Source organism: Narcine bancroftii, chromosome 3, assembly GCF_036971445.1.
Source record: "Narcine bancroftii isolate sNarBan1 chromosome 3, sNarBan1.hap1, whole genome shotgun sequence".
In the NCBI taxonomy this organism is placed as follows: Eukaryota; Metazoa; Chordata; class Chondrichthyes; order Torpediniformes; family Narcinidae; genus Narcine; species Narcine bancroftii.
Window position 1 is genome coordinate 24,670,873 of NC_091471.1, and position 27,431 is coordinate 24,698,303.

Here is a 27,431-nt window from a genome sequence, read left to right on the forward strand (position 1 = left end):
TTTTCCCTCTCCTAGATGAGTTACCATCTGTGGTTAATAAGCCCCGTCTGCCCCTTCTCCTGTCAGTGAGAATAGGTCTGCTGGGCATAAGAACTATGCCATATGTGAAGACTAGGAGTTGGACTTGGTTGTCAGAGGCTGTTTGAGACCCACGCCATGAAAAACCACTACTTGTCCCCACTATCACCCTTCTGCTACAACAACCTTTTGAGCCATTGCTCCAGACAGGAACACAGTACTTGAGGGAGAAAATCAGCCATGTCTTGTTAAGTGGCAAGTTTGGTCTAGAGGGTTATTTTCCTTCTTGATTACATCTTATAATGTAAAATTAAACTCTCAAGATGTGGATTAACACAGCTGTTTTAGTCATGTTGGTAGCTGAGGTGAGGTACAGACAGTCTATGTTGCAGTAAGTATAGATTTTTAAAAATCTAAATTAAGGCCATATAGAACCATAGAACGTTGAAGCACAGAATGCCCTTCAGCCCTTCTAGTCTGTGCTGGACTGTTATTCTCTCTTTTCCCACCTGACTTGCACCCAATCCATAGCCCTCCATACCTCTACTATCCATGTACCTGTCCAAATTCTTCTTAAATGTTAAAATTGAGCCCACATTCAGCACTTTAGCTGGAAGCTCGTTCCACACTCCCACCATTCTCTGTGTGAAGAGGTTCCCCCTCATGTTCCTCCTAAACTTTTCCCCTTTCTCTCTGAATCCATGTCCTCTGGTTTGTATCTCATGTACTACCCTCAGTGGAAGAAGCCTATCTACGTTTACTCTGTCTGTCCCCCTCATAATTTTAAAATCTCCCTCATTCTTCTGCACTCTGGGGAATAAAGTAATCTTGTTTAACTTTTCTCTGTAACTCAGTTCCTGAAGTTCGGGCAACATCCTAGTAAATCTTCTCTGCACTCCTTCTATCTTATTGATATAATTCCTGTTATTAGGTAACCAGACCTGCACACAATACTCCAAATTTGGCCTTCCCAATGTCTAATACAACTGTAACATAACAACCCAACTCCAAAACTCAATACTTTGATTTACGAAGGCCAATATGGCAAAACCCCACTATACAACCCTATCCACCCGTGACACAACTTTTAGGGAATTATGTATCTGCATTCCCAGGTCCCTCTGTTCTACTGCACACTTCAGTGCCCTACCAGTCACCATGTATGACTTTTCTTAGTTTGTCCTTCCAAAATGCAAAACCTCACACTTTTCTGCATTAAATTCCATCTGCCATTTTCAGCCCATTTTTCCAGCTGGTCTAGACCCATCTGCAAGCTTTGAAAACCTTCTTCGCTGTCCTTCAATCTTTGTGTCATCTGCAGCCTTGCTGACCCAGTTTACCACAATATCATCCAGATCACTGATATAGATGACAAACAACAATGGTCTCAGCACCAATCTCTGAGGCACAGAACTAATCACAAGCCTCCAATCTGAGAAGCAATCATCCACCATTACTCTCTGGCTTCTCCTGTCGAGCCATTGTCAAATCCAATTCACTATGTCACCATGAATACATAGCATCTGAACTTTCCGGACTAATCTCCCATGAGGAACCTTGCCAAGAGCTTTACTAAAATCCATGTAGACAACATCCACAGCCTTTCCTTCATCAACTTTCCTGGTAACCTCCTTGAAAAACTCTATAAGATTGGTTAAAAATGACCTACCATGCACAAAGCCATGTTGACTCGCCCTAATCAGTTTTTGGCTATCCAAATAATTCTTAGAACACCTTCCAGTAATTTACCTACTACTAATGTCAGGCTCACCAGTCTATAATTTCCAGTGTTACCTTCGGAGCTATTTTTAAAACAATGAAACAACGTGAGTTACCCTCCAATCCTCTGGCACCTCACCTCAATCTAAGGACATTTTAAATATTCCTGCCAGAGCCTCTGCAATTTCCACACTAGGGTCCCTCAAGGTCCAAGAGAATATCTTGTCAAGCCCTGGGGATTTATCCACCCTTATTTGCTTTAAAACAGCAAGCACTTCCTCCTCTTTAATCTGTATAAGTTCCATGACCTCACTGCTTGTTTTCCTTATTTCCCACAAGGCTCCCTGTTTCCTGAGTGATACTGATGAAAAAAAAAATTAAGATCTCCCCCATCTCTTTTGGCTCCATTCAAAGCCAACCACTCTGATCTTCACGGGGACCAATTTTGTCCTTTACTATCCTTTTGCACTTAATATACCTGAAGAAACCCTTAGGATTTGTAGCTGAAGAAAACAAAAAATAATTGGTGAGGGATTATTTGAGGTGGTATGTGAGTGGGGGTTAAAAAAAAAGACTGAGAATCACTGGGTTAAACTATCTTCAGTCATTTGAAAGGCACAATGGCAAGACATAGCTATTTGGGAGATATGGAGTTTTTATTCCAGCTTCTTATGGCACAACTAAATGATTTGTGCAGGAGAGAGCAGTAGAAACTGAGGTTTCATCCTACATCAACTGCAGAAATCACCTGGTTATTATTGGTGTGGTTTATTCCTCTTTTAAAATGAACTGTTTCCTATCTTTGCTTGGACTAGAGAAATTATTTTTCCTGTTTTTTATTCTTTGGAGCGGCAGGTGATAATTGTGGACTTGAGGCATGAAATTGCTGAGTCGTTGGATTATGGCGACAGTAATTGCCGAAGGAGAGTCATGGTTGTGTCACGAAAATTGGGGGGGGGATTACTGAATTATGGGGAGGGCAGCAGGTTAACTTGGAGGAAAGGCAGTGTGTGTCTTTATTTTCTTCCCCCACAAGGAGTAACAAAGACCTGATGGAAGGTGGCACGGTTAGTGTAGCGCTGTTACAGTGCCAGCCATCAGGACCGGGGTTCAAATCCCACTCTGTCTGTAAGGAGTTTATATGTTCTCTCCATGTCTGCGTGGGTTTTCCCCTGGACCTCCAGTTTCCTCCCTCTCACCCCTTCAAAGAGAAAACGTACCAGGGCTGTGTTAATCGGGTATAATTGGACGGCACGGGCTCATGGGCTGAAAGGGCCTGTTACTGTGCTGTATGTATGTACATATTTTAAAAGGATGCCAGTAATGTAATAAAGTAAATATCCGTTAGCTGGTTATCCTTTCTCCTTTTGAATAATGATAGACCAGAATACTTGGAACCATGCAGAGAGCATCAAAATCAGTGATAAGTAGCAATGGAACACGATCCTGAAATCTCAGTCAGGTTAATTTGCCAAAAGTTTTTAAATGCTGATTCAAAAAGGTAATTTGAAACCTTTGTATCCCCATGGCTTTTTCATTCCTAATGATATGATGATGGTAATGGCTCAGGATAAATGACAAATATTTTCTCTAAATATTCAACACATTTTCGCTTAATAAAATTATGTTTCAATCTAGTCAAAAGAACAGTGAATTACATCCTGTTCATAGTAAGTCTGTTTTATGTTTTAACAGTAACACTATTAATAGATGGTGCTCTTCCTCTTTCCTTCCAAAGTATTCAGAATGCTGTTGTCATTTCCAAGCTCAAGGTCATCTTCTCCATTCAGCATTTGGAATAAGTTATGTGATCATTTGTATTAATAGAAAGCATTTTTACCTGTGAGTATTAAAATGAACTAAACAGCCTTCTTTCCTGCCTCAATGAGTTGATTGATGGTTTTTATACTGTAAAATGCAGTTAATTTAAAATGTATTATTGAAATGTTCAAAGACTCTGACTGTAAAGCTAATCAAACACTGGCATTAGAATTTCAGCTACATTGTGAGCTCAAATCGAGAGAGTTACTTACATACAAGGAAGCCATCTCGATCAGTACTCTGCAGTCAACACTCATACTGCCATAGCACTGTATCCATGACAACCAGATTGGCTCCTCTTTCCACCTGGCATGCAGCCTGAATTCAGACTGATGTCTGAATTCAGACTTTTAGCTCAGCCCATGTCCTTCGTCTCCGTCATATCAGCCTGACCTGTCTCGCATGAAGCAAGCTTCAGAATGCACTCTGTATCTTGAAGTGGACAAGTAGTCACACCGTTGTAATTTTGACCATGATTCAGACCGACTCTCAAACTTGGTATTGGTCATCTTTCAGGATTAGTGCGAGACTTTTAACAATTAGGGGCAACACTCTCCAAAGAGGCATTTCTACCTCTTGAGTCCATATGAACTCCAGATCATCCCAGTATGTAGACTGCGTTTCATAGCCCTACATATTATTTCTGAAAAAGTAAAAACACAAGAAATCTGGAGGAACTCAGCCGGTCTTGCAGTATCCACAGGAGGTAAAAATATATTACTGACGTTTTGGGCTTGAGCCCTTCCTCAAGGTGTGAGCAAAACGCAGGCAAGGGGCCTATATTAAAAAGCTGGTGAAAAGGGAAGATGGGTGGGGGAATGGTACAGATGAACAGTCTCTCACCGCACCATTCTTTCTGAAATCCATCCAACTCCAACCACAATTGGATCTGCCTTGACTACTGCCCCCACCCGCACTGTGTAACTCAGCCGCTGAACACCCTCAATGTACAAGGCTTGTTCTGATTTTTTTTTTGCTAATCTCATTCATTTTACATTCCTCAGCTTAATTTTTGTCTATTCTGCTGATATTATTTATGATTTTAAATCATCCAATCCCTTTGTTATCTCTTTTCTAAAGAGAAATATACCCCAGTTTATCTAGACAAACCTACAACCTCTCATTGCTGGAATCAATTTTAGAAAAATCTCTTCTGCCCTCTCCAAAGCCTTCACACCTTTCCTAAAGCTACGCACTGAAAACTAAACATAGCATTGCAATTGTAGCTCCAACATGTTTTATTAAATTGCACCGTAAATTCCATGTTCTTGTATCTGAAGGTTCTGTGTGTGAAGCCCAGGATCCCAGAATCATGCCCTCCAGTTATCTTGTCTACCAGATTAGAACACTTTATATTCATTAATTCAGCTGCCCATTCCACCAGGCTGTCTGTGTGTCTCCTTCAAAACTATTATTTCTCAAACCCTAGCTCATCAAGATTTGGAATTGTGCCAAGTCCAAGTCATTAGTACATAAGAAATAGGTTTATATTCCAACAGCAATAAAACATTTGGAGAAGTTCACAAAAACTCAATAGGTCAAACAGGACCCATAGGAAGTAAAAGGCAGTCAACATTTCAGGCCTGAGCCCTTTGTCAGGAATGTCAAAAAACAGGAAGATGGTGGGAAAGGGGGAAGGAAGGAGAAGGGGAGGAGCACAGATGAACACGTAAGTAGATACCGCTAGAAGAGTAAAGGGGAAATAAGTTATGGGGGAGAGGACAGAGGGCAAAGAACAGTCATTATGAAAGAAGAAGGGAAAGAGGTGGGGAGCTGGAGGAAAGGAAAGATGGTTAGGGAAAGAGAGAGACTGGGGAGAGGCTTAATGGAAATTGGAGATCCATCTGGTTGGAGACTGCTGAGAAGACTATATAATGTGTTGTTCCTCCAATTTAAGAGTGGTCTCAACTTGGCAGTACATGAAGCCATGGACAGACATGTCGGTGTGGCAATGGAGTGTGTGGAATTAAAGTGGTTGGCCACTGGGAGGGCCGAGTGAAAGTGCTCAATGAAATGAACTCCCAGTCTATGACCAGACCATCTGATGCAGAGGAGATCGCCTCAGGAGCACTGGATGCAGTAAATGAGCCCTTTTGCTTGGAAGGACAATTTGGGACCCCAAAGAGTGATGAAGGAGGAGGTGCAAGTGCAACTGTTGCACTTCTTGCAGTCACAGGGGTAGAATCTGAGGGGGAACTGGTGGGAAGGGATGAGGAGATGAGGGAGTCATGGAGGGAGCGATCCCAGAGAACACTTTTTCTGAGGCAAAATGACACACAATGCTTCCCAAAACCAACTATATTCAACATGACTGAAGGAGAAAAATGAGAGAAGCAGTTAAAAAGCAACAGAGAAAGGTGCTCCTTTTAAATCTTGTCAGGGGCTGCGAGAGTGGGACTGTGAACAAAAGGAAGAGTGGTTAAAAAGCAGCAGGAGAGGAAGATGCTTGTTCAAATTTCTCCATTGGCCAGTTAGCTGCAGCCTATATAAAGAAGGGGATCTCAAGCGGAGCATCCAGTGTGCAAGAGGCCTAATGTAGGAGTGGGGTTTTAAAAGCTTTGGCTCGAGCGGCTTTAACAAGCAGAGGCTGCAACACAGCGGCTGCTCCCCTCAACAATAAGTATACCATTTTGGATACCAGGGACAAGACCAAATGGTCAGGTCTCTGGCACAGATTCTGGCCCTTTGGCTGAGGGAGGGTAAGGAGCTCGTGGACCTCTTTATCTTCCCAATTTGTAGGTTTTGCAAACGAGACTCTTAGAGTTTGCCAAGGTGGAATAACGGAAGAATTCAGCTACTAACGTTGGAATTCGAGGGCCAAACCCATCGGGACCATTGGCTGAAGAGGGCGCACAAAATCAGTGAACCGGTGCAGACTTGAAAGACCAACATGGCCTGTTTCCGCTCCGTAAATGGTTATATGGGGGAGAGGATGGGAGTGATAGTGATTAGGGATTCGATAGTTATTGGGGATTCGATAGTTGGGCAAATAGGAGGTTCTGTGAACAAGGTCGAGACCCCCAAATAGTATGTTGCCTCCCAGGTACCAGAGTCAGGGATGTCTCCAATCAAGTTCACAGCCCTCTCAAGCAGGAGGATAAGGAGCCAGATGTTGTGGTCCACATTGGCACCAATGACATAGATAGGATGAGGTCCTGAAGAGGGAAATAAGGAATTATGAAGGAAGCCAAAAAGCAGGACCTCAAGAGTGGTAATCTCAGGGTTGTGCCACACACCAATGAGGATAGGAATAGGAAGTTATGGCAGATGAATGCCAGGCTGAAAAGTTGGTGCGGGTGCAGGGGTTCAGATTTCTGGTTCATTGGGATCTCTTCTGGGGAAGGTATGACCTGTACAAAAAGGACAGGCTGCACTTGAACTGGAAAAGTCATCAATATCTTGACGGGCAGGTTTTCTGAAACAGTTAAGGAAAGTTTAAACTAGTTTGGCAGGGGGGTAGGAACCAGAATGTGAGGGCAGACAATAGGTCAATGATATTTATTGTCATACGTATTGTACAATGCACCAAAACAGAGTAAACCAAATTAATTAAATTTAAAAAGACAATGCATGCACAAGATGGATAACTATTCACAATAGTTACAATGCATACACAATATATGGATAATATTCACTAATATTACTATTTCTGATCTATCTAATGAATAAAAAGTGACACATTTGTGCAGACATTCCTCTTGTGATGTTGGAGCTGTCTATTATTAGTGTAGCAAGGGGAGGTTCAATATTCTGACAGCTGTTGGAAAGTAACTGTTTTTGATGTGAGGGGCTTGTTTTCAGGCTTCTGTAGCTTCTACTTGAAAGTAGCATAAGAGATTGTGACCAGGGTGATTGTGGTGGCGGGGGGGGGGGGTGCAACCTTAATAATGTTGACTGACTTCTTGAATCATAGATGTCTGCAATGGATAGGAGATCAAAACCTGTGATGGACCTGGCTCTATTTACGATCTTCTGCAGCCCTCTACATTCCTGTCCACTTGAATTACCAAATGATGCCACAAACCAATATACTTTCCACAGTGCCCCTGTAGAAGTTTGATAAAGTATCCGACAACAACCCAAATCTCCACAGACTTATTAAAGGTTGAGCCATTGATGTGTTGAGTCCAGAAAAGGTTTTCTGAATTGTGAACTCCCACCAATGTGAAAGTTCTGACCCTCCATCCCTTCAATGCAGACAGGTGTGTGGTCTCTCACCATCTCTTTCCTGAAATTAACAGTCATCTCCAAGCTCCTGGTGATGTTGTGAGCAGGATTGTTGCTTTGGCATTATCCAGATTATTGATCTCCTTTCTGTGTTCCAACTCATCATTTTCAGTTTTTCAACAATGGTATCTGCAAATTTGTAGATCGAGTTGAGCTGAAGTTGGCTACACAGTCATGGGTGTAGAAGCTATACAGCAGGGAACTAGGCATGCATCTTTGGGGTGCCCCTGTGTTCATGCTCAGAAAGGAGGAGATGATGTTGGTGATCGGCATTGATGGGGACTACCAACGAGGAAGTCATCATTGCAGAAGGATGGAGAGCGTCGTGGGTCCTTTGACTTGCTCATGAGTTGTACTAGTATGATGGTGTTGGCGTAGTTATTCTTGTGGTCTAGGTGATTTAATGTAGAGTGGAGGCCAGCGAGACTGTGCTTGCTATTGGATATCAACACTTAGCTGATTACAGAAGCAAGGATCCTTATTGAAACCAGCATTCAATGACCTTCTGCGCAAGAAGAAATAATTGGTTTTAAAGGAAGGTGGAAAAGAGCTGACGTGCAAATTTAAAAACTGCATTTTTTCTCATTGAAAAACTTCAAACTTTATTGCAAAGAATAAGAGATAAAGTACTTAGGTTTTGTCAAAGTGTTTTACTTTGTTTTTTTTTAAATTTTGTTTTTCACACCATAAATCACAATAGCCATGATATACACTTTTTCTTTTTCACACATTTACAGTGACTTTTTCTCCCCCCCCTCCCTCCTCCCAAGCCACCCCCCCCCCCCCACCCACCCCCCCTCTCATCCATTTTAGGTATACAATCTAGGTTGCATTAATTCAGTCAGACAATGTTGTCATTCAACAAAAATACACCAGAAATTCTACAGAGTCCATTCTTTTCTTTCCTTCTCCTTCCATCAACTTAGGTAATGTTTGTCCCCGGTAGGTTTTCGCTATTGTATTTAATGTAAGGCTCCCATACTTGTTCGAATATTTCAATATTATTTCTTAAACTATATGTTATTTTTTCTAATGGAATACATTTATTCATTTCTATATACCATTGTTGTATTTTCAAATTATCTTCCAATTTCCAGGTTGACATAATACATTTTTTTGCTACGGCTAGGGCTATCTTAACAAATCTTTTTTGTGCATCTTCCAAGTCAATTCCAAATTCTTTATTTTTTATGTTACTTAGTAGAAAGATCTCTGGATTCTTTGGTATATTGTTTTCTGTTATTTTATTTAATATCTGATTGAGATCATCCCAAAATTTTTCTACTCTCTCACATGTCCAGATTGCATGAATTGTTGTTCCCCTTTCTTTTTTACATCGAAAACATCTATCAGATACTGTTGGGTGCCATTTATTTAACTTTTGCGGTGTAATGTATAGTCTGTGTAACCAATTATATTGTATCACACGCAGCCTCGTATTTATTGTATTTCTCATCATTCCAGAACATAATTTCTCCCATGTTTCCTTTTTTATCTTTATATTTAAATCTTGTTCCCATTTTTGTTTAGTTTTACCATTTGTTTCCTCATTCTCCTTTTCTTGCAGTTTAATATACATATTTGTTATAAATCTTTTGATTAACATTGTATCTGTAATCACATATTCAAGGTTACTTCCCTCTGGTAAACTCAAATTGCTTCCTAATTTATCTTTCAAGTAGGATCTCAGTTGGTAATATGCCAGCGCTGTATCTCCAGTTATATTGTACTTATCTCTCATTTGTTCAAAGGATAAGAATCTACTTCCTGAAAAACAATTTTCTATTCTTTTAATCCCTTTTTTTTCCCATTTTCTAAAGGAAAGGTTGTCTATTGTAAAAGGGAGTAGCTTATTTTGCGTCAATATTAGCTTTGGTAATTGATCATTTGTTTTATTTCTTTCTACATGAATCTTCTTCCATATATTGAGGAGATGGTGTAATACTGGAGAAGTTCTATGTTGTACCAATTTTTCGTCCCATTTATATAATATGTGTTCCGGTATCTTTTCCCCTATTTTATCTAATTCTAATCTCGTCCAGTCTGGTTTTTCCCTTGTTTGATAAAAATCTGATAGGTACCTTAATTGTGCGGCTCTATAATAATTTTTGAAGTTTGGCAATTGTAAGCCTCCTTGTTTATACCATTCTGTTAATTTATCTAGTGCTATCCTCGGTTTCCCCCCTCTCCATAAAAATTTCCTTATTATTTTCTTTAACTCTTTGAAGAATTTTTCTGTCAGTTGTATTGGCAATGCCTGAAATAAGTATAGTATCCTTGGAAAAATGTTCATTTTAATACAGTTTATCCTTCCTATCAGTGTTAGTGGTAGCTCTTTCCAATGCTCTAAATCGTCCTGTAATTTTTTCATTAGTGGATTGTAATTGAGTTTATATAATTGGCCTAGATTTTTGTTTATTTGTACACCTAGGTATCTTATTGCCTGCATTTGCCATCTGAATGGGGATTCCTTCTTAAATTTTGAGAAATCCGCGTTATTCATAGGCATTGCTTCACTTTTATTTACGTTTATCTTGTATCCCGACACTTCTCCATATTCCTTCAATTTCTTATATAGTTCTTTTATTGATAGTTCTGGTTCTGTTAAGTACACTATCACATCATCCGCAAATAGACTGATTTTATATTCCCTGTCTTTTATTTTTATTCCTTTTATATTATTATCTATTCTTATCGATTCTGCTAGTGGTTCTATAGCTAGTGCAAACAATAATGGTGATAGTGGGCATCCCTGCCGTGTTGATCTGCTTAAGTTAAATTGCTTTGATACATGTCCATTTACTGTGACTTTCGCTAACGGTCCCTTATATAATGCTTTAATCCAATTAATATACTTCTCCGGTAAACTGAATTTTTGCAATACTTTGAACAAGTAATTCCATTCTACTCTGTCGAAGGCCTTCTCTGCATCTAAAGCAACTGCTACTGCAGGTGCTTTATTTCCTTCTACTGCATGAATTAAGTTAATAAATTTACAAATATTGTCTGTTGTGCGTCTTTTTTTGATAAATCCAGTTTGGTCTAAATTTACCATTTTCGGTACCTGTTCTGCTAATCTGTTTGCTAATAGTTTAGCTATTATCTTATAATCTGTGTTTAGCAGAGATATTGGTCTATATGACGCTGGTGAGAGTGGATCTTACCCTTGTTTTAGTATCACTGTAATTATTGCTGTTTTACATGAATCTGGTAAGTTTTGTGTCTCATCAATCTGGTTGATTACATCCAGGAGGGGCGGTATTAATAGATCTTTAAATGTTTTGTAGAATTCTATTGGGAGTCCATCCTCTCCTGATGTCTTATTATTTGGTAATTTTTTTATTATCTCTTGTATTTCTACTGTTCCAAATGGTTCTGTTAATTTATTTTGTTCCTCTATTTGTAGTTTTGACAGTTCAATTTTAGTCAAAAATTCATCTATTTTCCCTTCTTTCCCTTCGTTTTCAGTTCGGTATAATTGTTCATAGAATTCTCTGAAGTTTTCCTTAATTTCTTTTGGATTATATATAATTTGTTTGTCTTTTTTCCATGTTGCCAATACCATTTTCTTAGTTTGCTCTGTCTTAAGCTGCCATGCTAAGATTTTGTGTGTTTTTTCACCTAGTTCATAATATTTCTGTTTTGTCTTCATTATATTCTTTTCCACCTTATATGTTTGTAATGTTTCATATTTTATTTTTTTATCCACCAATTCTCTTCTTTTGGTTGTATCTTCCTTTATTGCTAATTTTTTTTCTATGTTTACTATTTCCCTTTCCAACTGCTCTGTTTCCTGATTATAGTCCTTCTTCATCTTGGTTGCATAACTTATTATTTGTCCTCTAATGAATGCTTTCATTGCGTCCCATAGTATAAACTTATCTTCCACTGATTCCGTATTTACTTCAAAGTACATTTTTAATTGTTTTTCAATAAATTCTCTAAAATCCTGTCTTTTAAGTAGCATGGGGTTTAATCTCCATCTATACATTCTTGGAGGGATGTCCTCTAGCTTTACTGTCAGTATTAAGGGTGAATGGTCCGATAGCATTCTCGCTTTATATTCTGTTTTTCTTACTCTATCCTGCATACTAGCTGATAACAAAAATAGGTCTATTCTTGAGTATGTTTTATGTCTAGTCGAGTAGTATGAGTATTCCTTTTCTTTTGGGTTTTGTTTCCTCCATATGTCCACAAGTTTCATTTCTTGCATTGATTTAATTATAAATTTGGTTACTTTGTTCTTCCTGTTAATTTTTTTCCCCGTTTTATCCATATTTGGATCCAAATTTAGATTGAAATCCCCTCCTATTAGTATGTTCCCTTGCGTATTAGCTACCTTCAAAAAGATATCTTGCATAAACGTTTGATCTTCTTCGTTAGGTGAATATATATTAAGTAGATTCCAAAGCTCTGAATATATCTGACATTTTATCATAACATATCTCCCTGCTGGATCTATTAATTCCTCTTCTATTTTAAATGGCACATTTTTGCTAATTAATATAGCCACTCCTCTTGCTTTTGAATTATACAATGCTGCTGTTACATGTCCTACCCAATCTCTCTTTAATTTCTTGTGCTCCAATTCAGTTAAGTGTGTTTCTTGGACAAATGCTATATCTATTTTTTCCTTTTTCAGTAAATTTAGTAGTTTCTTCCTTTTAATTTGGTTATGTATTCCATTAATATTTAAAGTCATATAGTTCAGCGTAGCCATTTTATATTTTGTTTATCTTCTCTTTCCGTTTTTCCATCATTACCTTTCCTCCTTTTCCATTTCTGTTTTCTTATTTTCAACTCTTTACCAGACAACATTCCTACAACATCCAACATTTTCCTTATTCTCCTATTTCTATCTTCTTTATCCCCAATCTCCCCTTCCCCTCCTGAGTTGTCCTTTATCCCTTGTCGGACAACCACATCTCCCCTCTCTATTTGGATTTGCAAATCCACTCGCAAGCGTCAACTGATTTTGCAGTGACCGCTCTTTTCCCCCACCCAGCCCCCCCCAGAAAAGATTTCACTTTTCATATGTCACAAAGGTCACTCTTTTAATTCCCTCCTTATTCTCTCTATTCCATTACCTTCCCTTATTAATTCTTGTCTATACTATCTATGTTTTTCTCTAATTACAGATACTTTCACGTATGCCCATCGTGGTCATTTTTACCCTCATTACCTGTCTTCATCCCTCAGTCTATTTTTGTCTTTACCCACATACATATCAATCGTGATCATTTTTACTCTCATTACCCGTCTTCATCCCTCAGTCTATTTTTGTAATTGTTCTGCAAATTTTCGTGCTTCTTCTGGATCCGAGAACAGTCTGTTTTGTTGTCCTGGAATAAATATTTTCAATACCGCAGGATGCTTCAGTGTAAATTTATACCCTTTCTTCCATAAAATCGCCTTTGCTGTATTGAACTCTTTTCTCTTCTTTAGGAGTTCAAAACTTATATCTGGATAAATGAAGATTTTTTGCCCTTTATACTCCAGTGGTTTGTTGCCCTCTCTTACTTTTTCCATTGTCTTCTCCAGTACCTTTTCTCTTGTAGTATATCTTAGGAATTTTACTACAATAGATCTTGGTTTTTGTTGTGGTTGTGGTTTAGAGGCCAATGCTCTATGTGCCCTTTCTATTTCCATTTCTTGCTGTAGTTCTGGACATCCTAGGGTCTTAGGGATCCACTCTTTTATAAACTCCCTCATATTCTTACCTTCTTCATCTTCCTTAAGGCCCACTATCTTTATGTTATTTCTTCTGTTATAATTTTCCATTATATCTATTTTTTGAGCTAACAGTTCTTGTGTCTCTTTAGTTTTTTTATTAGATTCCTCCAATTTCTTTTTTAAGTTTTCTACCTCCATTTCTGCTGCTATTGCCCGTTCTTCCATCTTGTCCATTTTTTTCCCCATTTCTGTTAAGGTCATATCTATTTTATTCACTTTCTCTTCTGTGTTGTTTATTCTTCTTCTTAAATCATTGAATTCCTGTGTTTGCCATTCTTTAAATGACTCCATGTATCCTCTAACAAGAGCAAGTATATCCTTTACCTTGCCTTTCCCTTTATCTATTTTACTGTATTCTTCCTCTTCTTCTTCCTCTGGGTTGGCCATCTGTTGTTTCTTTGTTGCCCTTTCCTTCTCTTCTTTCTTGTTTTCATTGTTTTCTGTGGTCTCTTCTTGCTGCAGGTGTTCTGCAGCTGTCGTTGCCGGCTGTGGAGATCGACTCCCCAGCTGGTCCCCCCTCCCGTCGGTGTGTTTTTTTTCATGCGCATTGCGCACTTTTACTCGGCTCTGTGAGCCATTGATGTAGTTCTTTTTCCACCGACCTGAGGTAGTGGGCTCCTCTCTCCACAGCGGGCCTCTTCGGACAGGTAAGGTCTTCACCTTTTTCCTCCGTTGTCTTCTCTTCCTCTCTTCTTACCGTTGATTTTGATTTTTCTTCTTTTGTCTCCATCTTCTTTCCACCTTTATACTCACTTTTCTTTAACTTGTATTTCTGTGCCTTTGTATTTTCTCTTGTTTTTCCCGACTTTTCTGGAGAGGGCTGGAGTTCACCGTCCGGCCACTACTCCATCACGTGACTCCTCAAAGTGTTTTACTTTGTTGAAGCAAGTGTCTGTCTGTCAGTCACGATAAGTGGCTGAAGACGGAAAAAATGAGCGTCAATCTCCAATTAGGTACTGAGTCTGGCCATCACAGATTGCAGCACATGACTGAAGAAACCACAATTTTAAAAAAGTTAGAACCAACTGAAGGTTGAAATGTATAGGATAAGCCTTTTGTCCACATGTTTTAGTCAAACATAATGCACAAGTGACAGGAAAACATTTTCTTGCAAAAGCAGATACTATAGTGTCTGCTTTCACTGCTATTCCTGACAGCCCATTCTAGGTACCTACCACACTCTCTCCATAAAAAAAAAACTTCCCTCCACCTCTCATCTGAAGAGCAAGTCCTCCAGTACATAAAGACATTTTTACCCTGTCTGTGGCCCTTAGGATTTTATAGGCTTCCATCAGGTCACCATCAGCCTCTGATGCACCAGAGACAACCAAAATTATCTAACCTCTCTTTAGTTCCCAGGCAGCATCTTGGTAAATCTGCACATCTTTCCTGTGATTAGAAATCCACACAATACTGCAAGTGCTGCCTCACCAGTTTTAAATACAGCTTGCATTGGTTATGAAACCCCTCTTGGTGCACCAGCCCCAATGAAAAACAGAATTATGTCACCCCCTTTGTAAGTCACTTATAAATACTAATCAGCAGATTCCTATTTTCTGTGGTCACACTTATTGTGATATTTCACAAGGGTTAAAAGACATGAGAGTTGAGAGATATAAATTTGTCTGGTGTGAACCAGATGTTTTAGATCAAGTGCCTGGTGTAGCAATGCTCACACTGCAGCAAGTGAAAATAAATTCCAGGCAGTGGACATCCTGCTATCCCTCTAATCCATCAACTTTATGCCAGGTAAGTAGCACCTGCCCCTTTCTATCTCTAATGATCAAGAAGGGAGAGACTAAGTTTCAGTTATTTTTCGCTGCCCTTCGAGTCGCCGTTTCTAGGGAAAGAAGTTTCTGGTGCTTTGATCCTCCTGCATGATTAGGTTCATTGGTCCTCACTTACTTTGAATTCAGCAATAAAAATCACATAAGGACTATCTTTCAATTTCTGTAGGAGGTAATGGTGCAGGTGCTGATTACATCTCCTGCCAAATATTCCTTTCCTTGAATTAAAAAAAATAAATTTAAAAGTTAATGTTTAAAAATTTAGACATACAGCACAGTAACAGGCTATTTCAGCACACGTGCCCGTGCTCCCCAATTTACACCCCATTAACCTATTCTCGCAATACGTTTGGAAGAGTGGGAGAAAACCAGAACCCTGGAGAAAACCCACGCAGACAAAGGGAGAACATATAAATTCCTTACAGGCAGCACAGGATTTGAACCCTGGTCCCATTCGTGTGCTAACCGCATAGAACACTACAGCACAGTACAGGACCTTCAGCCCTCGATGTTGTGCCAACCCATATATTCCTTGAAAAAAAGTACTTGCCCACCCTACCCTGTAACCCTCTATTTTTCTTTCTTCCATGTGCCTGTCTCGGAGTCTCTTATTTGCCCCTAATGTTTCAGCCTCCACCACCATTCCTGGCAAAGCATTCTAGGCACCCATAACTCTGTGCAAAAACACTACCCCAATGTCTCCCCTAAACTTCCCTCCCTTAACTTTGTACATACTGTATGTCCTCTGGTGTTTGCTATTCCTGCCCTGGGAAACAGATGCGAGCTGTTCCCCTTATCAATGCCACTCATAATCTTATGGACCTCCATCAAGTCTCCTCTCCTCCTACATTCCAAAGAGAAAAGTCCCAGCAATGCTAACCTTGCCTCATAAGACATCTTTTCCAATCCAGGTAACATCCTGGTAAATCTCCTCTGCACCCTTTCCATAGCTTCCTCATCCTTCCTACAATGAGGTGACCAGAAATGTGTGGTCTTACCAGAGATTTGTAGAGTTACAACATGACCGGTCCACTCCTAAATTCAATCCCTCTATTAATGAACCCCAGCATCCCATAGGCCTTCTTAACTATCCTATCAACCTGTGCAGCAACCTTGAGAAATGTATGGATTTGGACCGCAAGGTCCCTCTGTTTATCCACACTCTTAAGTAACTGAACATTAATCCTGTAATCAGCCTTCTGGTTTGTCTTTCCAAAATGCATCACCTCCCACTTATCCAGATTGAACTACATCTGCCACTTTTCTGTTCAACTCTGCATCCTGTCTATATATTTTCTTGTAACCTTTGACAACCTTCATCTCCATCCACAACTCCTCCAACCTTCATGTCATCTGCAACTCCTTCTGCCTCTTTATCCAGGTCATTTATAAAAATCACAAAGAGCAGGGGTCCCAGAAGAGATCCCTCTGGTACTCCACTAGTCACCGACCTCCAGGCAGAATTTCCTTCTCCTGAACATAGATAGTTGAGAGGGGATTTGATAGACGTGTTAAAAATTATGAAGGGAATAGATAGACTAGATACAAGTAGACTCTTCCCCCTGAGAGCAGGGGAGGTTGAAACAAGAGGACACAAGTTGAGGGTAAGGGGGCAAAATTTTAGGAGAAACATTAGAGGACGCTTCTTCACTCAGAGAGTGGTGTCTGAATGGAATAATCTTCTATAGTTGAGGCTGTCAATTCTTTTATTTAAGAGGAGGCTGGATATATGCATGGATAGGAGGGGGTTGGAGGGTTATTGGCAGAGAATAGGTTGGGGGATCTAGTGGAGTTGTTTGAGTGAACCGGCGTGGACTTGAAGGGCCGAAATGGCCTGTTTCCATGCCATAAACTGTTATATGTTATGTGGTCACTGTTTGGTCCAGGTCTGGTGGTGAAAGCTGCTGGTAAAACTCATACAGGGAATTGTGAGCAGAATACTGGGGAGAAATTGTCACCTGATACTACTCTCTGCTTTCTTTTTGTAGCCAATTTTTTTTCCACACAGCCAAGGTTCCATTGATCCCATGCCTCATGACTTTCTGGATGAGTCTCTCTTGGGGGACCTTTTCAAATGCCTTGCAAAATTCCATGTAGATCACATCCTCTGCCCTACCTTCATCAATTTCTTTTGTTACCTCTTCAAAAATAACCCAATTAGGCCCTTCACAAAGCATGCTGACAATCCTGGAGTAGACTGTACTTTTCAAAATGCTCATAGATCCTATCCTTAAGAGTCCTCTCCAATAGTTTGCACACCCCTGATGCAAGTCTCACCAGTCTATAATTCCCAGGATTCTCCCTATTACCTTTTATAAAGAAGGGGACTACATTTGCCATTCCCAATCCTCCTGTCCTTGCATGTGGCCAAAGAGGACTCAAAGATCATAGCTACTGCCCCAGCTATCTCTTCCCTCATTTCCCACAGCAACTTGGGGTATATCACATTGGGTCCCAGGGACTTATTAATCTTGATATTTTTAATAAGATGCAACACTTCCTCTTCCTTAATCTCCACATTGTCCAGTACACAGGCCTGTTCTATTTCAACCTCACCATAATCAAGGTGGTTTTCTCTTGTGAATACTGAAGCAAGGTATTCATTTAGGACCTCCCCAACCTCCTTTATTCTTTAGTGGCCCCACTTTCATTCTCATCATATGGATATTGTATTAAAGGAAAACTTTAAAAAAAAGCCTTTGACTGATGTGAAAGTTACCCACAAAATCTGGCTCTCCAACAGCTGGGCAAAATGTGATAACCTCATGCAGTCAAAGATTTAAAGGGTGAAAAACTACAGCATGCTGTTATGCAGAGGGACTTGGGAGTGCTTGTGCATGAATCGCAAAGTTAGGTTGCAGGTGCAGCAGGTTATTAAGAAGGCAAATGGAATGTTGGCCTTCATCGCTAGAGGAATTGAATTCAGGAGTAGGGAGGTAATGTTGCAACTGTATAAGGTACTGGTGAGACTGCACCTGGAGTACTGTGTCCAGTTCTGGTCTCCATATTTGAGGAAGGATATACTGGCTTTGCAGACGGTCCAGAGGAGGTTTACTAGGTTGATCCCTGGGATGAAGGGGTTGACTTATGATGAAAGATTAAATCATCTAGGATTGTATTTGCTCAAGTTCAGAAGAATGAGAGGAGATCTTATAGAAACATATAGGATTATGAAGGGTATGGATAGGATAGATGTAGGAAGGTGTTTTGAGCTGGCCGGGGAAACTAAAACGAGAGGACACAGTCTCAAGATTCGGGGGAGTATATTTAGGACAGAGATGAGGAAAAATAGTTTTTCCCAGAGAGCAGTGAATGTTTGGAATTCTCTAACCAGGGAAGTGGTTGAGGCTGCCTCATGAAACATATTTAAAATTCGGTTCGATAAATTTTTACATGATAGAGGAATTAGGGAATATGGGGAAAAGGCAGGTAGGTGGAGTTAGGTCATAAATTAGATCAGCCATGATTGTATTGAATGGCGGAGCAGGCTCGATGGGCCATTTTTGGCCTACTCCTGTTCCTATTTCCTATGTTCCTATCAAACAAGGGAAGCACTGCAGAATGAGGTTCTTCTTCTGCAGAGCTACTTGTCCTGCAATGCAATCACAACTTTGGCTGTAAAGTGCTAAAGATTTGTGCTGAAGTCATAAAAATTGCCAAGTAAATGCAAGTCTTTCTTTCAGATTTTTTAATTAAAATAATTTATCAGTGGATAACATAATAAACATGCTTTGCCACACAGCATAGAAGAAAAATGATGGGCTCACCCAGAGGAAGACAGTTATAATTCACAACATTTCAGCCAAATTCCTGCACTCAGTCTGATCAGCAAAATCAGGTCATTCTAAAAATATTCATCAGTGGACTCAAGCCTCAAGCAGAGACTGCGCTGGCAGAAGAACAAGTCGGATGCAAAGTAGGGAAGACCCACAGAACAAACGTTTGGCATCCAAGTAATGGTGAAAAGTATTGGAATCATCAGAACGACCTTCTCCATATCTTCATAAATTCAAGCATTTTAAATGAGAATTAGAGAAAGGAGGCATACCAGTTTTAATGTAGTATTTCTAGATTGTCAAAATGAATAATATCCCCAAAAACTTTTAATTTGCATAAATATTTAGTTGTGTAGAGATACAATTGTATAATTATTTTGTTCATGGCGTTTTTTTGCAGTTTTATAAATAGCGCAACCTTTACTTCTGTGAAGAGCTGATTATTTGGTGTCAAACTCCGATACGTTGTAAGAATTCCAACTAGTTTTACAGTGAAAAATCAATGAGCTAAAATGAGCCCAAGCACATTTTAAGCAGAACAGAATTATATTTTCATGACAAGCTGACTTCTTAAAATTAGCATGATTTTTTTTAACAAATCTCTCAATCATTACTTGTGATAGCGTTTCCATACCAACCCAGCAAAAATAGTGATAGCAAAAAATATTGTGGAAACTAGGACATAATCTGCCTGTCTTAAATCCCAAATTGACTTTTCTGGCAGGTTGGTTTGTGACTTTTCCCGTGAGGCGAAAGACATATGTTTGTTGGACAAAGCATCGATCAATCCATCCTCTGAATAACATCTACTAAAATCTCCCAAGTTCCCCGTTTTAAATTCACGGTCCTTGTCTGCTTCATTTTCATATTCAGGCTCCTGATGAATGTCTCCACAAAACTCTTTAACATCTTCATTGTACAGACCTGTCTGGTTTTCTTCACTGTTAAAGTAACATTCACCATGGTTCACTTCATTATGCAGTTGGAATGAATCTCCTTTGGAAAGATCAACTTTTTGGCTCGACTCTTTATCTGATCCTTCCTTTGTACATTTCACTGGATGTGATGGATTAAAGTTCACCTCTCTGACGTGTTCTGGTTTGTTGTCGTGCTTAAGTGATTGATCCTGTGTTCGTGCATTCACATTAGTAGCAGAAGCACTTGTCTCATTGTTGGTTACAAGAGAATCCTTTTGAAAAGAGACGTCACTGAATCCGGACCTCAATGCTAACTCTTCTCTAGAAATTGAAACATTGCTGTTATAGGGTTGCACATTTCTCTTGAACTCAAGTTCAGAGTCAACCCCATCATCAACTGGGTGTGAGCTTCTAAGTGCAGGACTTTGGGCATTTTCAGTGCCACTTATCGGATTAAGTTTACTCTTACGATGCAACTCCTTAAAGTTTTGCTTCAAAGTTTCTTCTTGACCAAGGCCTGAACTTTCCCTCGTGTCAGTTAGTTTTTTCAGGGCATCAACATTTAACTGTATATTCATGGGGCTGTTGACGTCATAAAAATCTTCTTGCAGTTGATCATTCTGGTAACCTTGCAATGCCCGGATCTTTTGTTCCTTGAGTGAGTTTTCATCACTGAAGCCATCTAAAACACCATCGTGTTCGGGCTTGGAGACCGGATCACAGCCATCGTTTCCTGTAGCACTGCTTGTACTTTCACTGAACTGCAAATCACTACTTGTTATTGAATAACAACCTTCTGGGAGGTTACCAGTGGACTCATTTGCTGATTCCATATTCTCAGCATCACATAATGCTCCAGGTTTATCAGTGGTTGGCACCCAGTTACCACTTGATTCGTGTGATGGTCTCACTGGGTGCACTTGCATGCTTGGTGGAGGAACAATGGCAATGGCTTGATCAGTAGCTTGGTCACTACTGGGTGTGTTGTGCTTTTGAGGACTTTTATCTCGATTTGAATGTTGGGTCTGATTCTTTTGAAGCTGGGAGGAGTCACAAGACTTTGGAAGATCAGAAGGACCCATTTTCTCCTTTAAAAGCAAAACATAAAATCACACATCCAATTAGAGAAAGCAATAAATTGTAGAATATGCATATATTCATGTTAACTTATCTGCAACCACGTAGCTGAGACAATTCCTCATTCTGCCATTACCTTCAAGCCAGGGTATCAACCCTGATTCAAAGAAGAGTACAGAAGGGCCTGTCACCAGCAGCACCAGGTAGAGCTAAACTCTATCCACCCTTTCCAAGCCCCTCAAACTTTTTTCCTGGGGCCTCAACAGCAAATACCAGAGGATTTCGGATTAAGGTCAGTGAAAGAAAGTTTAGGGGTGATGTTGGAGGAAAGTTCGAGAGTGGTGTCTGCCTGGATTTCATTACCCGACTTAGTGGCGGAGGCTGGTACAATGGGGACATTTAAAAAGCTCTTAAGATAGACACATGGATGGAAGAAAAACAAAGGGTAATGAGCGTGAGGCAGGGAAGGATAAGACTGTAGTGGAATTGATTTACATAGATCAGCACACTTTGTGAGTTGAAAGGCCTATACTGTGCTGTGATATTCTATGCTCTATGTTTAAACATGCTCAGGTGCTAGCCATGTAAAGCTGTAGTTAAAGCATCACATGTTTGCTAAACCACAAGAAAAGCATGCAGTAAACAGAGCTGAGCAAGCTGGTGAAGGATCCAATCAAAGCTCTGCAATCCCATCACATCTACTCATGAATGGCGGTGGACAATTTAGCAACGTGTGAGAGGAGGCTCCAGGAAAGAAAGGGCCAAAGTATTCACTGACATGTTCAGTTGAAAATGTGCAACAGATGAACAAAGGCTTGTCCCACTACCACAGAATTCATGCTCTTTCTCATTCAATTCACTCCACTAGATATCAAGAAATGGCTGGACTCACTGGATACAACCAAAATGATGGGACAAGACACTATCCCAGCTACACTATCAAAAACCTGTTTTCCAGACCGAGCTATGCTTTTATCCAAGCTATTCCAAAATAGAGCACCCATCTGAAAATACAGATAAATTAGCCACAAACAAAAAACAGGACAAATTCAATCTGCTTAATTATTACCCAATCAAACATTGTAGGTCATGTCTAGCCAATCTTAGAAGAGTTTTATGAGGAGATTATCATGAAAATTGATGGAGGAAAGGCAGTGAATGTTGTGTACATGGACTTTAACAAGATTCCACATGGGAGGTTGTTCAAGAAGGTTCAATTGCTTGGCATTCAGGATGAGGTAGTACATTGCCAGAAACTTTAGCTTTGTGGGAGAAGTCAGAGAAGATTAGAAGATTGACTCTCTGACAGGAGGCCAGTGATGAGTGCTGTAATTCAGGGATCAGTGCTGGATCCATTGTTGTTTATCATCCATATTAACAATTTGGATGATAATGTGGCAAAATGGATGAGCAAATTTGAAGATGGCACTAAAACTGGGGGTGTTATGGATAATGAGGAAGGATCTCAAAGCTTGCAACAGGATCTGGACTAGCAGATGGAATTTAATGTGGACAAGTGTGAGGTGTTGCACACCTCCAAGATAGGAGTTAGACCATAAGACCATTAAATTTTCCATTTGGTCATCAAGTCTGTTCTGCCATTCCATCATGAGCTGATCCATTCTTGCACTTAGCCCCACTTCCCTGCATTCTCCCAATTATCTTTGATATCCTGACTATTTAGATACCTATCAATCTCTGTCTTAAATACACCCAACAACTTGCCCTGCACAGCTGCCTAAGGCAGCATATTCCAAAGATTCACCAATCTCTGGCTAAAGAAATTCGTTTGCATCTGTTTTAAATAGGCACCCTTCAACCCAGAAATTGTACCCTCTTGTCCTTGATTCCCTCTTCCATGGGAAGCAACTTTGCCACATCTACTCCTTCCCAGGCCTTTTAACATTCAAAATATTTCTTTTACTCCACAACACCACCACCCCCTCCCACAATTCTTCTGAACTACAATGAGTACAATTCAAGAGCTGTCAAACGTTCCCTAAATGCTCATCCATTTGGCCCATGAATCATTCTTGTAAATTTTCTCTGAACTCTCCAATGCCAGCACATCCTTTCTTAAATAAGGAGCCCAAAATTGTACCCTGTACTCCAAATGATTCAGATTTCTTGTCAGAGTACATACATGCCATCACATACAACCCTGAGATTCCTTTCTATTGGCCTTACGAGTGCCTTACAAAGCCTCAAGTCATATCCCTGCTCTTATATCCTACTCTTCTAGTTATGAATGCCATACTGCATTCGTTTTCTTCACCACCAACTCAACCTGGAGGTTAACCTTTAAGGACTGCATAAGGACTCTCAAGTCCCTTTGCACCTCCAAATTTTGAATTTTCTCCCCATTCAACTAATGGTCGGCCCTCTTATTCCTTCTATCAAAGTGCACGACTGTACACTTTCTAATGTTGTAGTTCATTTGCCATTTCTTTGCCCACCATCCTAAGTCTCTCTGCAGCCTCTCCATTTCCTCCTCACTACCTGCTCCTCCACCTATGCAAACTTAACTACAAAGCCACTTATTCCACAACCCAAATCATTAGCTGCTTTCAGGTGCTCGGACGCAGATAATGCGCCGGCAGATGCGGCTGGGGGAGTGCAGCTGGGGCGTTCAGATGGCCGCGGAGAAGATGTCTTTCTGTCACCTGAACGTGCCGGCTGAAGGAGAGCCGTGTCCGAGCGAACGCCGGTTCCTGTGGACTGTGGCCGTAGACCCACTGCTGCTTTCAGGTGCAATGGGGGATTCTCGGAGCCGGAGATTATATTTACAGGAGGAGGGTGAGGTGAGTGCTCCTCCTGGCCGGGTTCTCCACTTTCAGGTGGCCTCCCAACAGTCGCATAGGGGTAGAATATGCGGCTTTACATTGGAGTATTTTGGCCACCTGAAAGTGCCTATTAACATACAATGTAAAAAGATGTGGCCCCAGCACTGCCCACAGTGGTACACTACTTTTAAGAGGTAGCCAACAATAGGATTCCTTTATTCACACTGTTTCCTACCAATCAGCCCAATGCTCTACCAATGCTTGTATCTTTCCTGTAATTCCATGGGCTCTCATTTTGTGAAGCAGCCTCATGTGCGACATCTTGTCAAAGGCCTTCTTAAAGTCCAAATATACAACAATCCTAAATTTAGACGTATAGCATGGTTACAGGCCATTCTGGGCCATAAGTCCATGCCCACCAAATACACTAATTAACCTACAACCCCATACATTTTTGAAGTGTGTGAAGAAACAACAGCACCTGATGGAACTCACATGGACTCCATACTGACAGCACCAGATTTGAGTCTGGGTCATTAGTGCTGTAAACAGTAGGGCACTGAGGAGTGTGGTAGAACAGAGGGATATGGGAATACAGATATACAATTCCCTGAAAGTGGAGGTAGATGGGGTTGTGAGAAAGTTTTTTAGCACATTGACTTTCAAAAATCAAAATATTGACCATAGAAGTTGGGATGTTATATTGAAGTTGCATAAGACTTCAGTGAATAAAAACACAAATGCTGGAGCAACTTTGCAGGTCTCGCGGCGTCCATAGGAGGTAAAGATATATAACCAAAGTTTCAGACCGGAGCCCTTCTTCAAGGTACATATCTTTACCCCCTATGGATGTTGAAAGACCTGCCGAGTTCCTCCATCATTTCTGTGTTTTTACAACAATGGCAGTATTGCAGAGTTTCGGACACTGGTGTGGCCAACTCTGGAGTATTGTGTACAGTTTTGGTCACCAAGCTACAGGAAAGATACCAATAGAATTGAAGGAGGGCAGAGAAGATTTACAAGGATGTTGCCAAGACTTGAAGCACTGAGTTACAAGATTAAACAGGAAAAGACTTTATTTCCTGGACAGTCAGAGAATGAGAAGAGATTTAAGACAGGTATTCAAAGTTATGAGTGGAAAAGATAGGGTAAATGCAACCAGGCTAAATACAATGAGGCTTTTTCCCACTTTGTAGTTTGGCATAGTCTAGATCAGGGGTCTCAAGCTTGCGGCCCTCGGGACGATAGTTTGTGGCATCGCCTTAATATGAAAGTTTAATGTTAGTGCGGCCCACGAGTTTGATATGATTGGCACTTTTCAGTGTTGTGTGCGGAGCTGAACGAACCTACCAATCACGGTGGGGTATATTGCTCTCGGGGGCGGGACATCGGCTGGGCTTATTGCGAATATAAGCATATTTGTGTGCATTTTCTATTTGTCATTATATGCACGCGGCACATGCGCAAATTCTGCGGCTGCTCTCTTCAGCGCGTGAACTTCAATAAGTCCAAGTACAGGTCTAGACTTACTGATGAGCATCTTCAAGCCCTACTGAGGGTCTCAACTGCCTCCTCCCTTAAGCCAAATGTGGTTCGACTATGCAAGAGGAAGCGCTGCCAGATCTCTAGCAGTAAGAAGTAGGCAGAAGACATGTTCATAACAGTTTATGTTCAATGTTCCATTCATGTTCAGAAAGTTAAAGGTTAAAGAACTGTTAATAGACATTTGAATCTGAATAATAATTACATTTCTCCAGTCAGCAACTATATGTGGTTTCTTCAGTCTTCTATATTTTTACCCCCTCCATAAATCTTCGTCCGCGAAGCCAAGCCAAAGATATCTGCTGTATTATTATTATTTTAATTATTATTATTCTTTTCATTTTATTTATCTAATACTGATTGATTTTTTCCTTATGATTTATTTTTTCATCTTATTTTGTGTTAAAAAATAAACAATAAAGACATTTGATAACATTGGAATGTTTTTGTAAGAGCTTTTCTTGTGGAAAACCTGATGCGGCCCAGCCTCACCCAGACTCTACCTCCAGCAGCCCCTGGGTAAAGTGAGCTTGAGACCCCTGGTCTAGATGGTCCAAAGGACATTTCCGTGCTGTGGCATTCTATGGTTCTCACCAGCTTTCTCTCAATCATCAGCAAGTAATAGAGCAAGTGCAAAGGGGAGTTAGTATAATGAGTGACGGGTTGGACAGGGACCAGTGGAGGAATTGGCAAACCAAGGAAGGGGGAAGGATGGCAGATGCCAGAAAAAGGAAGAGGGGCAAGAAGGAAAAAAAAAGGTCAGGAAGATGAGTCATGCAGGGTAGAGTGGAGGTGGAGAGAGGATGACAGTGCTGGAATGTGATGAAGAGAGGGTGATGATGATGGTATAATAAGAGCCAAAGGGAAGAGCTGTTAGAGAAGGGCAGATATGACCAGATCAACCTGGAGGGGATGGAAAAAATACAGGGGAAATGTGGGTAGAAGGGGATGAAACCAGAGGGGGTGATGAGAATGGGTAGGGGCTAGGTGGAGGAGACAAAAATGGGGCAGGGTAGAATGGAAGTAACTTGAAAGAGACAGGGGACTGGGGGGACTCGTTATCTGAAGTAGAGGCCTTCTGTAGAGCTCGTCGAAAGAATCAAAGACTTGTGGATCCAAACCAAGGCTTTTATTAGCAAAAGACAGGAGCTCTTCACAGGTGGCCGACCAGTCTGGAATGATCCGACCTGGCTAGGGACACAACCCTTTAAGGCCCAGACAGTAGGCGTGGCTTAGCTCTCAGCCAATCGCTGTAAGCACAGTCTAGATACTGTAACGATATACACTATATACATTGGTGATAGATCTGTACTATCACACCTTCCTTCCATTCCAGGAAATCTGAGATGTTCTTCTTTAAGTCAACATGGATCTCCTTCACTGTGGTCAAGAGTTATCTCCTGCATTCCTCCATTTCTTGGAGATTAGCTCTCAACCCCCTCCCAAACAGAACAGGGGCAGGTTTCCCCTTGACCTCACCTTTAACCTCACACTCGGCATATAATTCACCATTTCTGCCAATTGCAACTAGACCTCTCCACCAGATACATCTGCCCCTCCCCACTCCTTTCTGATTCCACAGGGCTCACTCCCTCTGTGCCTCCTTTGTCTACTCATTCCTCCCTACCCATTTCTCTGTGACCCCTGGTACTTTCCTCTGAAACTGTAGGAACACCTATTCTTGGTTCCAGATTGCAGCATCTGTAGGTTCAATTAAAGATGGTTCTGTCGGAAAATCAGAAGAGGGGCTAATCTCAATGATTGCACAATGTTCAGATCCATTTTATTCGTCCAGGAAGCACTCAATTTCTGCATTCACCAAGACTTGATCAATATACAGACACACCAGATGATGAGTCCCCAAGAGGAGAGAATCTAACTGCCTTTTGCTGACATTCAATGGCACTATCATAGCTGAAATCTCAACTATGAGAGGAGGGCAGGTCAGAGAGCATGTGATTCACCTCTTGACAACCCAAGGCCCTTCCACCATCTCCAAGGCACAAATCAGGCATGTGAGTTATTACTCTC

General features: G+C 40.6%; 1 protein-coding gene and 1 long non-coding RNA gene across 6 annotated transcripts in view; one reads left to right on the forward strand and one right to left on the reverse strand.

Annotated features, from left to right (window-relative positions):
- Positions 1-27,431, forward strand: part of LOC138757009 (uncharacterized) — a 75,819-nt gene that overhangs the window by 30,912 nt on the left and 17,476 nt on the right. The window lies entirely within an intron of this gene.
- mavs (mitochondrial antiviral signaling protein) overlaps positions 18,979-27,431 on the reverse strand; it is a 29,754-nt gene continuing 21,301 nt past the window's right edge. For all 5 annotated transcript variants that reach the window (XM_069923562.1, XM_069923561.1, XM_069923566.1 and 2 more), the window contains one exon: positions 18,979-21,086. In XM_069923562.1, coding sequence (XP_069779663.1) covers positions 19,692-21,086 — 1,395 coding nt within the window. In that variant the 3' untranslated portion in view covers positions 18,979-19,691. The remainder of the gene's footprint in view (positions 21,087-27,431) is intronic.